Source organism: Lacerta agilis, chromosome 4 (genome assembly GCF_009819535.1).
Source record: "Lacerta agilis isolate rLacAgi1 chromosome 4, rLacAgi1.pri, whole genome shotgun sequence".
Lineage (NCBI taxonomy): Eukaryota > Metazoa > Chordata > Lepidosauria > Squamata > Lacertidae > Lacerta > Lacerta agilis.
In genome coordinates this window covers 9,153,148-9,166,334 of record NC_046315.1, presented here as the reverse complement: position 1 = coordinate 9,166,334, position 13,187 = coordinate 9,153,148, and the positions used below count along the sequence as shown (strand labels likewise).

General features: G+C 45.3%; 1 protein-coding gene across 5 annotated transcripts; it reads right to left on the bottom strand.

Annotated features, from left to right (window-relative positions):
* Positions 1 to 302: 302 nt before the first annotated feature.
* Positions 303 to 13,104, bottom strand: AAMDC (adipogenesis associated Mth938 domain containing). Of its 5 annotated transcripts, none has more exons than XM_033146016.1 (4): positions 13,090 to 13,104; positions 6,141 to 6,293; positions 1,762 to 1,857; positions 303 to 618 (listed from the first exon to the last, which is right to left on the bottom strand). In XM_033146016.1, exons 2-4 carry the CDS (start codon positions 6,270 to 6,272, stop codon positions 478 to 480), a joined length of 369 nt encoding a protein of 122 aa, XP_033001907.1. In that variant the 5' UTR covers positions 6,273 to 6,293; positions 13,090 to 13,104; the 3' UTR covers positions 303 to 477. The 5 variants fall into 5 exon arrangements, with proteins under 5 accessions (XP_033001907.1, XP_033001905.1, XP_033001904.1 ...); XM_033146014.1 differs by lacking the exon at positions 13,090 to 13,104 and adding an exon at positions 12,865 to 12,933; XM_033146013.1 differs by lacking the exon at positions 13,090 to 13,104 and adding an exon at positions 12,612 to 12,642.
* Between the last annotated feature and the right edge of the window lie 83 nt (positions 13,105 to 13,187).

Below are 13,187 nucleotides of genomic sequence, written 5' to 3'. Positions count from 1 at the left end.
TCCCTTATTTTGCCCGACCAAAGGTGGCAATGCCATGCTTGCGGGTTTCTCCACGGGCATCTGGTTGGCTGCCGTGAAAACGGGATGCTGGACTAGATGGGCCATTGGCCTGATCCAGCAGGACTCTTTCATGTTCAGGAATCCTGAACTGAAATTTCAAGGCACTCTTTGGCTGTGCGGCTGCACGATGGATGCCCACTTTAAAAAACTTTTGACTCCTAAGCTGGTGAAATTCAGCATTCGTGGTTTCGTTTTGAAAGATTTCAAGACTTGGCACACACCGACGCATGCAGACTGCCTGCTGACCCAAAAGTGTGCTCTTTTATTCACATGAAGGCACAAGACGGTAGAAAGGGAGAGGTGGCTTCATCTCTCTAGGTGGGCTTTGCCAACCTGGTGCCCACAGGCAGCCTCACAGGGGCTCGTGGGAGCTGGAACCCAAATCATTTGGGGGACACCAAGTTGGGGAAGTTTGCTCTAGCAGGTGGAATGGAAGACCCCACCCACTTTCGCTCCTTTCGTGGCCAAAGCGTTGTACTCTTTCACAGCTTTTTCCGTCTGCAGGACCAGCACATCGATCCCATGGCTCTTAAGGTAGTCCACGGTGGATGACGGCACCTTGAGAAATCGGGAAGAGAAAGGCGTCACGGAGGAGTCTCTTCTGAACCCCCCTCCACCGAAATGGTTGCTGCCTGTATGCATAAATCACACTTCACATAAATAAATGATTTTAAAGTCTAATGTTTCCAAAATTTGCATTACGGTAATTTGCAAAACAACAACAACCACCACCCAACTTTCAACAGACTTTGTGTCATAAAACATGCCATTCCTCTTAGGAATCAAATCTGTCCACTCTCTGTCAGTTTCGGCTAGTTCAAGACATTCCGCATAGTTGGAGCCTGGGCATCGTTTTGAACCCAGACTAGCTGTCCCGGTATTAAACACCTCCTGAAAACTCTTGGCTTTATTTATATACCAAAAAATTAAATACCACTCTATCATAAAAATACAAGTGAAACTCGAAAAATTAGAATATTGTGGAAAGATTCAGTTCTTTCAGTAATTCTACTTAAATGGTGAAACTAATATATGAGATAGACTCATGACATGCAAAGCGAGCTATGTCACGCCTTTGTTTTTTATAATTGTGATGATTATGGCGTACAGCTGATGAGAACCCCAAATTAACAATTTCAACTTTGGGGTTTTCATCAGCTGTATGCCATAATCATCACAATTATAACAAACAAAGGCTTGACATATCTCGCTTTGCATGTCATGAGTCTATCTCATATATTAAAATCCAGTAGCTAATGAAAACAATTGCTTACATAAATGGACTTTTCAACGATATTCTAATTTTTCGAGTTTCACCTGTATATTGCAGCGACTTACAACAATATTAAAGCATAAGACTAAATAATAAAATCCTAAATCCTGCTGTCCGGTCTTTGTTGACCGGCTTAGCTGGTGTTCAGGGAAGAAACTTCCCTGCATGTCAGTTGTGCAAGTCCTGCTGCCCCTCCAGGGTGCTCCCAATATACGCGATATCGGTTACACACAGGGAGACCTGGGGTTTCCTGTATATAGATATTATTCATGAATAAATCCAGAGGAATAGTTCGCTACTGTCAATCGGCTGGCAATAGAATGCTATGCAGGACCGCCAATAATAGGAGCTGGAATGCAACCAGACCCCCAGCTGGATTCTGAATTTTGCCACCAGACTCCCAGTCCCACCAAGCCTAGCAAAAGTACCTGCAAGGCTTCGCTCATGCCACGGCCGATCACTAATGTCTCGGCGCCCTTCCGAACAACTTCTTCCACATCTGCGGGCTGCACTCCTGGAACATGCTGCGTTTGGAAGTAAGGGGAAAGGCGTTAAATAATAAGGCTCTTTTCCGCCTTGGACACACCCCGCCTGGAGCCCCGTGTCCAGTTCTGGGTGCCACAATTTAAGAAGGAAGCTGACAAGTTGGAATGTGTGCAGAGGAGGGCAACAAAGATGATCAAGGGTCTGGAAACCAAGCCAGATGAGGAATGGTTGAAGGAGTTGGGTATGTTTAGCCATCTTCAAATATCTACAACTGTCAAGGGGAAGAGGGAGCAAGCTTATTTTCTGCCCTGGAGGGAAGTTATAAGAAAGGAGATTTTTTTACTCAACATTAAGAACTTTCTGAGGGTAAGAGATGTTTGTGGAATACATGACCATGGAAGATGGTGAGCTCGCCTTTTTTGGGTGGTTTTTAAAAAGAGGTTGGATGACCGTCTTGTCAGGGATTCTTTCGTTGTGATTCCTGCATTGCAGGGGGTTGGACTAGATGACCCTTTGGATCCCTTCCAACACTATGATCCTACGATTTATTATTCATAGCAATTATATTTCATGAGTCGCTTGATACAAGAAAATCTCAAAACAACTTAAGATAAAATACAAACCAAGAGGATCAATTAAAACCTAGAAAATCTAAAACGGCGCCCAACACAAAATTCCTAAAATGATCATCTAGCAAGTCCGTGACAAATATAAGTCTTTGCACCAATTGAAATCCTTAGTTCTCCTTCTCCACCAGACCCTTTCCTCCCTCTTGTATTGTGTTGAGGGGAACTAGATGCCATCATTTTGCACTGCGGATCAACTTGGGCAGAAAAGCAGTATACAAATGTTGTAAATGAAATCTAGAAGTTATGGGTATCAGCTGTGTGATCTAGCATTATACGTGTTTAAACACATGGATGGCACAGTGTGTCTATATCCCTGAAAAGCATAAAAGATGTTGGCTTCCTACAAAACTTAATTTTCATTTGTTGTTGTTTTTTTAAACAAAATCTTCGGCCCTTGTGGTTGCAGAGATAAGACAGCTCAGTTCCTCTAAGCAGCTGAGGAGCAGAAAACAGCTATTGCACGAGCACTTGTCTACTTTAGTGTTTTCGAATCTTACAGGACAATCCTGCACAAAGGAGCTCCACTGAATCCAGCTGGATTTTCATCCCTGTGGAACTAGATTTTTCTTAACTTGACAAAGCTACACCCCAAGGCCTTTACACTTGCATATTCCGCTTCCCTTAAACTGGCGCTGCACCCACGGTTTCTCAAATGGCCTCTCGCTCAACAAAAACGACCTTGGGGGCAGGGCACTTATTATGGTATACTAAGGCAGACACCTGATCACTGCAGATGGTGACAGCAGTCACGAAATTAAAAGACGCCTGCTTCTTGGGAGAAGCGATGACAAACCTAGACAGGATCATAAAAAGCAGAGACATCACTTTGCCAACAAAGGTCCATATAGTTAAAGCTACGGTTTTCCCAGCAGTGATGTATGGAAGTGAGAGCTGGACCATAAAGGCTGATCGCCGAAGAATTGATGCTTTTGAATTATGGTGCTGGAGGAGACTCTTGAGACTACAAGAAGATCAAACCTATCCATTCTGAAGGAAATCAGCCCTGAGTGCTCACTGGAAGGACAGATCCTGAAGCTGAGGCTCCAATATGTTGGCCACCTCATGAGAAGAGAAGACTCCATGGAAAAGACCCTGATGTTGGGAAAGATGGAGGGCACAAGGAGAAGGGGACGACAGAGGACGAGATGGCTGGACAGTGTTCTCGAAGCTACCAACATGAGTGACCAAACTGCGGGAGGCAGTGGAAGACAGGAGTGCCTGGCGTGCTCTGGTCCATGGGGTCACGAAGAGTCGGACACGACTGAACAACAACAAAGAAGGTCCTTTTCATCTCAGTTGTTACTCCTGCTAAACTTGAAGTTGCAATTCGTAACTTAAATCTGCATAATAAGTGGACGGCTGGCAGCCATCCACGGTCTGTGAAGTTTGCAGACAAGACGTTTGCACACAATGCACAGCTGTTCCAAATAGACTTCTGAGCATTTGCCAGACTATTTTTAGCTTCCGACAGAAGCTTCGCAGCGTTCTTCATTTTGTAACTACCCCGCAGCCTAAGAACTTCTGGCTTCTGTCCAAATGGGCAGTTTCCTTCAAGGTGCAGGTAAGCGTCATTGACATTTTATCCGCCTCCCAGATAAGGCCTTTTTGCGGTCAAGTATTTCCCCCTAACCTGCTAAGGTGGGGCCGCAGTTGTGAAAGCGGTAAATTCACTTGGTTTAACCCAGCTGGGGACAGATTATCTTTGCAACAGGCCAATGCGGAAGAGGACAGGCATGCAGAATAATTCAAATTGTGATTTGCCTGGCAGACGGAAGGAGGGAGAGAGGCTTTTCTTTCCCGTAGCTTTTTTTTTTTTTAAAAAAAAAGCCCAACCCCAAACACTCTGGAACACTTTTAATGGTGGTCACATGACAACCCCAACAAAAGAAAAAAGAGGTCTGGGTTTACTGTGATTACAATAATTGGCTGGTTGAAAGGTTCTGCTGCCAGCAAGGAGCACTCTGGAAACAGCAGTGCCGTGAAAGAGGAAGAAAAAGGGTATTTTATTTCCAGGCAGCACAAAAGACCTGATGTTTGTTTGTGTGTATGTGGTGCTGTGTGTGTGTGTGTGTGTGTGTTTCTAACATGTCTTAGCAAAACAGTATTTTTATTTTCTTTTACAGGGAGAAATGGGGGGGGGGGAGAGAGAGAGAGAACCCAGACATCAGCCAAAGTCTTTTAGAAAATAGGACCTCGAGGTGAGCTGAAGTGGGCACCCCAAGTTGCAAGTGGTCAGTCTGGAGTGAAAGGGCAGAGGGAGATAAGTGGGTTTATGAGAGTTGCAGCAGCTTAGGCTTCTTTAATTTTTTTTAATTTAAAGTAAAAATAGTAGCTGCTGTGAAAACAGTGAGAAAATTCCCTTCCTCTATCCCCCCCCCCCCACCGCTGCAAAGGTCTATTCTATTGTTTTAGATGAAACCCACAGCACATTAGGGCGGTTCATAAAAAACTTTCTTTTTCTCAAAAATGCCTGCTCCAAAGGTCTTATCTTACTACACCAGGGATTATCTAGCTATATCTGAAATTCCATGCATATCAGTTAATATCTTGACCCTGCTCCACTGAATTGAAATTTCAGTCTTCGCGACATAGGAGAAAGGCCAAGTAAACAGCTATTTTCATGGAGGAGGGCCAAGATATTAACTGATATGCATGAAATTTCAGATAGAGCTATATAATCCCTAGTGTAGTAAGATAAGAACTTTGGAGCAGGCATTTTCGAGAAAAAGAAAGCTTTTTTATGAACCGCTCTACAGCACATAGAGCAGATTTCTTCGCTCCCGGCATGCAATATTCAATAGCTATGTAGGTCCCCGAGAATTAGGGAGATTATTGGGAGGAAGGAAACTGAGGCATGGGAGGCGGGCAATGGAATGAAGCAGATGTTCCCCCCTCCAAGTGAGACCGTCCCCCCACTACCGAACAGCTCTTAATGTTTGAAAGTCATGAATCTGTCTAATCCCTTTTAAAGCCATCCAAGATGGTGGCCATTGCTGCCTCCTGTGGAAGAGAGTTGCACAAAGAACTTTCCTTTATCTATCCTGAATCTTCCAACGTTCAGCTTCACTGGGTATTCACAAGTTCTAGCACAATGACAGAAAGGGGGGGGGAAACCTTCTCTACCCACTTTCTCCATGCCATGTGCAATTTCATAAATTTCAGCCAGGTCGACAAACACCTGCCTTTTCTCTAAACTCAGAGGCCCAAATGCCTCAACCTTTTCTCACAGGGGAGTCACTCCACTCCCTGTGATCGCTTTGGGTGCCCTTTTCTGAACCTCTTCCAAGGACTTGGCTACATTAGCAAAAATAAAGCGTTATAAAAAATAAAGCATTATAAAAAATAAAGCGTCATAGCATGCCTGACAGATGGCTGTCAAGCCTCCGCTTAAAGACCTTTGGAGGTCTTTAAGCGGAGGCTTGACAGCCATCTGTCAGGCATGCTATGATGGTGTTTCCTGCTTGGCAGGGGGTTGGACTGGATGGCCCTTGTGGTCTCTTCCAACTCTATGATTCTATGATAAACACGTTGCAACACTGCGACGCCAGGTGGCGCTGTAGAGCTGAAATCGGAACTTGAAAATGGGGGGGGGGATTCAGAGCGTTTTTTTATAGCTGTGTAGATGCAGCCCAAGTCTACAACACCCAAGGGGCCCCCAGATAACTAAGAAGAGGGTGAGCAAAGGCACGTACTTCAGTTCCCGTCTCTCTCCAGTCCCATGTCCGACTGCCCCCAGGCCAGACTTTACAATCCTTGTAAGTCGTAGAACAGCCTTTGACAGTCATCCGGCCCCAAGAGAGAGAAGCGATTTCAGGAGAGGACATCTTCAGGTGGATTTTGACTGTCTGAAAGATAAGAGACTGAACATGAGAACAGCCAAGTGCTCTAACAGTGGTTTTAGGGGTGTGTGTGTGTGTGTGTGTGTGTGTATCTGCTTCACAATTTAAAGTATTCATCTTTACATCCTTAAGATATCAATGACTTCCGTCCTTCTCTTTACATGGTTCCTTTTACATATCATAAATCCCTGCATATTTTACAAAAACCATACCATTCAGTATTCCTTTATTGCATCCATCAAAACTTGTTTACACTGTTGAATTTATCCTAATGCTGCCAGCATTTTCAGCTATACACAATTATTTCCCATATATTCAATAAACGTTTCCCAATCTTCTCTAAACATATGTTCTTCTTGTTCTCTTATTCTATATGTTAAGTCTGCGAGTTGGGCATATTCTGTCAACTTCAGTTGCCATTCTTCTTTGGTTGGGAACTTGCTCGTTTTCCATTTGGAGGCTAACAAAACGTGGGCTGCAGTAGTGGCATACATAAACAACCTTTTTCGACACCTGGGAATTTCCGTCTGAATTATCCCTGATCAGAAAGGACTCTGTTTTGAGGTGGAAAAAGTACATTAAAACATTTTTTCTCAATTCATTATAGATCACTTCCCAATCTAACTGTGGTTTTAAAAGCCATCAAGAAAAGGTAGTAGATGCTTGTGGGGGTGAGTGAGCGAGGGAGCCATTCCCTATTGGAGGATCCCCATTTTCAGGTAAAGGGTTTCAACCCAAAATCATTATCGGATATAGCCAAAAGGGAGAAACGTGCTAAGAGGAAAGTGTGCTTGGCAAATCCACACCGTGATTAACTCCTGCCCAGAAACCTATGTCTCCACTGTGGAAGGATGTGTGGATCCAGAACTGGCCTCCACAGTCACTTACGGACTCACTGTTAAGACTGTGTTCATGGAAGACAATCTTACTCGGCTATGCTATGAGTGATCGCCAAAAAATAAGCATCTTACATACTGGAATTTTCTCTTTCTCTTTCTCTCTCTCATACACACACCCCTCTTGGGTGTAGTGGTTAAGAGCGGTAGACTTGTAATCTGGGGAACCGGGTTTGCGTCTCCGCTCCTCCACATGCAGCTGCTGGGTGACCTTGGGCTAGTCACACTTCTTTGAAGTCTCTCAGCCCCACTCACCTCACAGAGTGTTTGTTGTGGGGTAGGAAGGGAAAGGAGAATGTTAGCCGCTATGAGACTCCTTTGGGTAGTGATAAAGCGGGATATCAAATCCAAACTCCTCTTCTTCTGATCCCCCTTCCTTTTGTTGCTCCAACTCTAAGTATCCTACAACTTTAAACGGTCATGGCTTTCCCCAAAGAATTTTGAGAGATGTGGTTTGCTAAGGGTGCTAAGAGCTACAGTTCCCAGAGTAATCTGGGAAGACAGATTGTTAAACTGCTCGGGGAACTGTAGCCCTGGGAGGGGAATAGGGGTCACCTTGGAACTCTCAGCATCCTTAACAAACTACAGTTCCCAGGATTCTTTGAGGGAGAAGCCATTACTTTTAAAGTGGTACAGTACTGCTTTAAGGGCAGATGGGGCCAAACTCTCCCAAGTGCGACATACGGTAACTGTATGTGTACAGCAGGGGTAGGCAACCTAAGGCCCATGGGCCAGATGCGGCCTAATCGCCGTCCCAATCCGGTCCCCAGACGGTCCATCAATCAGCGTGTTTTTACATGAGTAGAATGTGTCCTTTTATTTAAAATGCATCTCTGGGTTATTTGTGGAGCATAGGAATTGGTTCATTATTTTTCCCAAAATATAGTCCGGCCCAGCGGATGGCCTGAGGGACGGTGGACCGGCCCACGGCTGAAAAAGGTTGCTGACCCCTGGTGTAGAGCCTTGCCAATTTCTCTGGAGCCGACTTCCGCTGAATGTTAGCAGTTGCTTGAGGCATCACCACTTGCTTACATAAATAAAAGCAATTTCTATTCCACGCCAAGCGGCAGGATCCTCTGACTCCTGGAGAAGCAGCCAAACCCCACTGCTCACAGCATCCCACTGCTCTTGCTTTGCTTTAGCTAAATCTGGAGTCTCAGTCCAAGATGCGGCTTACTGCACACCCCTACGGTTCTTTAAATTGTTCAGGTTTTTCTCCCGATAAATCCTTTGCAAGGAGATCACTGCCGCCATTAAAAAACAGCAACAACTCACCTCCCTCTCTTCCTTCATATATAAGTGAAGTCTGGATTAACAGATATTTCCCCCCCCCCCCAAGCAGGAATGCCTGCTGACAGGGGTTAGAAAGGATCAAATAACGCAAGGCTAACCTTTCAACCCCGCTCCCCGCCTTATCGCCAAGAGAGGACTCCAACACGCTGCTTCAAAATGCCAAGCCAAGAAGAATCAGCGCTAAGGGTCTGGACGCATCAAAGATTGTCTGCCCACCCAGCATGAGAAAGGTGCATTTTCGCTGGCTCTTCCCCCCACGCTGCCAAATTAATGAGCAAGAACCATCAGTGCCCCCCATTAGGGTGTACTGCATGCTTAATCCTGTGGACACAAAAGCAGAATGTAACAGAATCATTTTTTTTTAAAAAAAAGTCACACATCTGGTGGCCAAAGAGCAAGGATAACAGCTAAGCTTTAATTTAAAACAACAACACTCTTTTTTTTAGTAGAGATGCAACTGGAAACTATGGTTTAGTATTGGAAAAGGTCCAGCAACTGCTGTTGGTTCAAACTAGGACTGGAAGAGTATTAAAAGTCCATTTCTAGACCCAAAGGGCTGCTTCTTACCCATCTACTTCAGAAGCAAAGCAAAATTTACATTCATTGCACCACCCACTTGAACCTACGGCCTCCGCAAGGCTGCTCAGAAAGGAATGCGGCCCTCATTGCGGAAGTTCTCCTTTTACCCTGTTAAGGCCTTAAACAGCTCAGGACCAAGTTATCTGAAATGGTTTCTCTTTCTGCTTATGTCTACCTGAACCTTAAGATCCTCTTTGAAGGGACTGCTCTAAATGCTGCTCCTAGGGAATGAAGCGTGTTGCTATGAAGAAGGGGGCTTTTAGGTTCCAGCTCCGATGGTGCACTCTTTATCACCCTTTTGAAGCCAGGTAAAGACTTCTAAATTCACGCAGGGTTTTTAGTTGCTGTTTTAACGTTCTGTTGTAGTTTAGCGTAGTAGTTTCCTGCTCTGTGAACAAGCCGTTTCAAGCCTAGGATCATGTGTTCCCCACTGCACAGCAGCAAGGAAGAGACTGAAGGTTTCTGCTAACGGTGTCAAACTAACCACAGTTCCCTGTGACATCCAAACTCAGGAAACTGTGGGTTGTTTACAAACCAAGACCTGAAACCACCAATCAGATGTGATTTGTTCCAATCAAATCAGCTTTATACAAAGCAGAGTTTCCTGTGTTTGGGTGTCGTGGGCAATTGTGATTTGATTAAAACCAGAATAAGGCATTTCTGGCCTCTCACATCCGATGTGCGAAAGAAGAGAAGGAAAATACAAGCACGCAAAAAGCCCAAGGTTCATTGCAGGTCACTCACAAAGTAACAAACTGTCATTTCCTGTAGACTGAGAGCGGGGAAACCATGTCCATGACCAAAAGATAGGATATAAATTAAAATAAGTAAGGCTGGCAAATAGACCACACCTTTAGCATCACTGCTGCTTGCCCTTTGCACAGAGTGTCCCAGTAGGTCAGAAGCTGTGCAAGAACATTCTACCCTGCCTTTTAATCAAACAGACTGAAGGGGGCTTTCTTAAGGACCAGTTCTAGATAGATAAGGTATTTATTTGCATCAGCCCTGGGCCTTTGCAAAAAATACACAAACATGTCATAGGAGCCAACTCCAGAGGGCTGTGGGTGCTTGGGCACCCAAAATAATATAATGGGGGGCAGGGGGCGGTTACCCACAGAGTCAATGCGAAAAGCCAGCAGGCGGCAGCGGCGCAGCCTCTGAGAGAGAAGCAATTCAGTTCCACCCTCTGCAGCCAGCCAGCGAGGCACCCTTTTCTGGGGGGGGGGGGCGCGGTTGCATGCAGAGGCAGTTTCTCTACCTGCAGGCACACATGTGTGATGTTGCATGTCCGCATTGTGGCAGCGGACACCCACAACCCTGAGGGCGAGATGGCGCCCCTGAAACATGCATAAACACAACTACGTAGATAAAACCACCAAATGCAATTAGAGCATAACACATTTTGTAGTGCAATTCATACACAAAATATGAACATAAGAACGCCAATATCCCTATTGTTATTATCAATAATTACGCACCCTTCACCCTAAGGATCTTACAAACTTACAATCCTAAGAATTTATTTTTTTATTTTATTTATTTATTAAATTTATATACCGCCCTATAACCTATAGAATAAGGCGGGTCTTAAAAATATACACCTCAAGTGTAAAAAAAATCAGGGTAAAGAGGTGCATCTCTGCATTCTCTGGAAGCTGCATTATGAAGGTGCCGGACACACCTCAATGGGGAGTTCCACAGCTTAGGGGCCACCACAGAGAAGGCCCTCACCCAGACCACCATCCCCCAATGCCTCCGAGGGTAGAGGGACTACCAAGAGGGGCCCCTCTGCTGATTTCAGCATCTATGAGGGACTGTAGGGAAGGTGGCCTTTCAATCATTTAGGGCTTGAGTCATTTGGGGCTTTAAACACGAACCTGAGCACCTTAAATTTGGCCCGGAAATGAATTAGCAACCAGTACAGCTGTTTTAAAACTGAGGTTACATGAGATCTAAATGGAACCCCACCCAGTAATCTGGCTGCTGCATTTTGGACCAACTGAAGTTTCTGCGAGGTTTAGGGAAGGCAGCCCTGTTTAGGGAAGTTTTTAATGACTAATGTTTGAATGTATTTTTAACCTTCTGTTGGAAGCTGCCCAGTGGCTGGGGAAACCCAGCCAGATGGGCGGGGTATAAATAATAATTTATTATTATTATTATTATTATTATTAAACAGATAAAATTGCCGGACTCAAATTAGAGTTTTAAAATTAGATGAACGAAAGCTCACCTTATTTCAGGTAGTCCAGTTCTATGGGCCGCTGAGATGTGAAAACCTTTTACAGATTAGCCATTACGGATGGCAAAAGCTTCGGACAGAGTGCAGTTTACATATATGCACCTATCGAGGAAAATGCTTCTATTGAAGTGGACTCTGGCTGGTGAAAGCTTATACCCCACAATAAAATGTGTTAACCTTTAAGAGGTGCCACAAAGCTTACTATGAAGACACATAGCGTAACCCTGAGTACGTATGTTTACTCAGAAGTTCAGCAAGACTTACTCCATGGTTATCTATTTCCCAAAGGGTAGTTTGAAGTTTGTTAGTGATGCAAGCCTATTTGCTATTTTCTGTTCTGTATAAAAGAAAGATGGCTTTCAGCAGTTTGTGGCTGTTCCCAGACTTTAGAGCTTCTTCCTTAGAGATGATAAGACTAGCTCCCTCCTTGCTGTACTTCTGCTGGCAGGTGGAGAATTTCTTGTCCCAAAAGGCTTTGGGGAACTGAGTGCTTTTAAAGAAAGGTCTTGTGCCATGCTGTTTTTGATGTGATCGTTTGTATGGTTTTGATAGGACTAAAACCATATATACACATAACAACCTACCTAGTGATGTGAGTTGAGAATATTCTCTGCTAGAAAATTCTCCGGAGAATATTCTCCACAAACTGTAAATTCTGTGTCTACACAGCTGCTTTAAATGTACACGCCTCATTAACCGAGAATATTCTCCAAAAGATTATTCTCGAGAATTTAACATCACTAGTCCTATCAATGTTAGGATTGTTTTTTTGCCTACGTTTGTAGCGGTTCTTATTTTTGTCTATAAGCTGCCTTGGTTCCCTGTTGGGGGGGGGCAGGGAAAGGCAGTGTATATTTATTTATCTAAATTTAAATTTATATAAACAAATATTTATTTGTTCATTCACAAAATGTATACACCACCTTTAAAAAAACACACCTTCAGAGTGGTTTACAAAAGAGAAAACAGACAAAATCAAGAAAAACGTGCAGAAAAATTCAAGAAAATAACGATAATAATAACAGCACTATATAATAACTCTGTTAAGTCTTATGTTTGTCTTTGTGGTGCCACAAAACACTTTACAAAGAATTAAGCGAAGTTATGAATTGAGAAGTTTCTCCACGCCCCGCCCCGCCAGCTCTCAGGTAAATATCCCATTAAATCCTCACTCCGAACACCAAAGGGGTGCATGGAAATGAGCCGTCCCATTTATCCTCCCGCAGAACCACTCTCACTGCAGCGCCAGCGGTAATTTGACCCCCCACCCCCCCGCACACAGTGGTCCGGTCCAGTCCGCTCCCCTCCAAACCTTACCTGCTCTGACCAACAACTTGCTTTTCCTCCCCACCCCTCCCTCCCTTTACCCTGGCGGGACGCGCCCCCTGCCGCCCGTCATTGGACGCAACCGCTATACAGACACGGCCCGCGCCCACTGACAAGAACCGCTTCCTCACGCCCACTTCTCCCCTTCGGCCACGCCCCCCTTTACTGAGGAGCTACAGCCGCTTCCCTCCCCCCCCCTCCCCGCTTCCCTCCTTTTATTATTATTATTATGGCTGCCACACACCTTTCCCAAGCCTCCGCCGCGATTGGCCGGGGCGGCGTTCTATCCCCGCCCCCGCTCCTCTCTCGCCCGCCCTCCCTCTCCAATCCCGCCAGCCCGCCTCCTCCGCAGCCTCGTTTTGGTTGCTGCGTTCCCTCAGCCACAGGGAAAACAACAAGCGCGAGGTTTCCTAGAAGGGGCCCGGGCCGCTCTTTCCCCCACCGTCCTTCTCTTGGACTTGGAGGGTACCGTCTCGTCTCCTCCGCGCGGCGCATGCCGGGATGGCGCGCTCCGCCCGCAGCGCCCCCTGCCGGCCCCCCTCGCTCCTCCCCTCTCTCCCCCCTCCC

Bases quoted from the DNA above. Each gene is read 5' to 3' on its own strand.
- AAMDC (XM_033146012.1), bottom strand. The intron at 1,858-6,140 runs GTACGTGCCTTT...TTCCAAACGCAG, and splicing joins GGAGAGAGACGGGAACTGAA to CATGTTCCAGGAGTGCAGCC. The intron at 619-1,761 runs GTACTTTTGCTA...CGATTTCTCAAG, and splicing joins GCATGAGCGAAGCCTTGCAG to GTGCCGTCATCCACCGTGGA.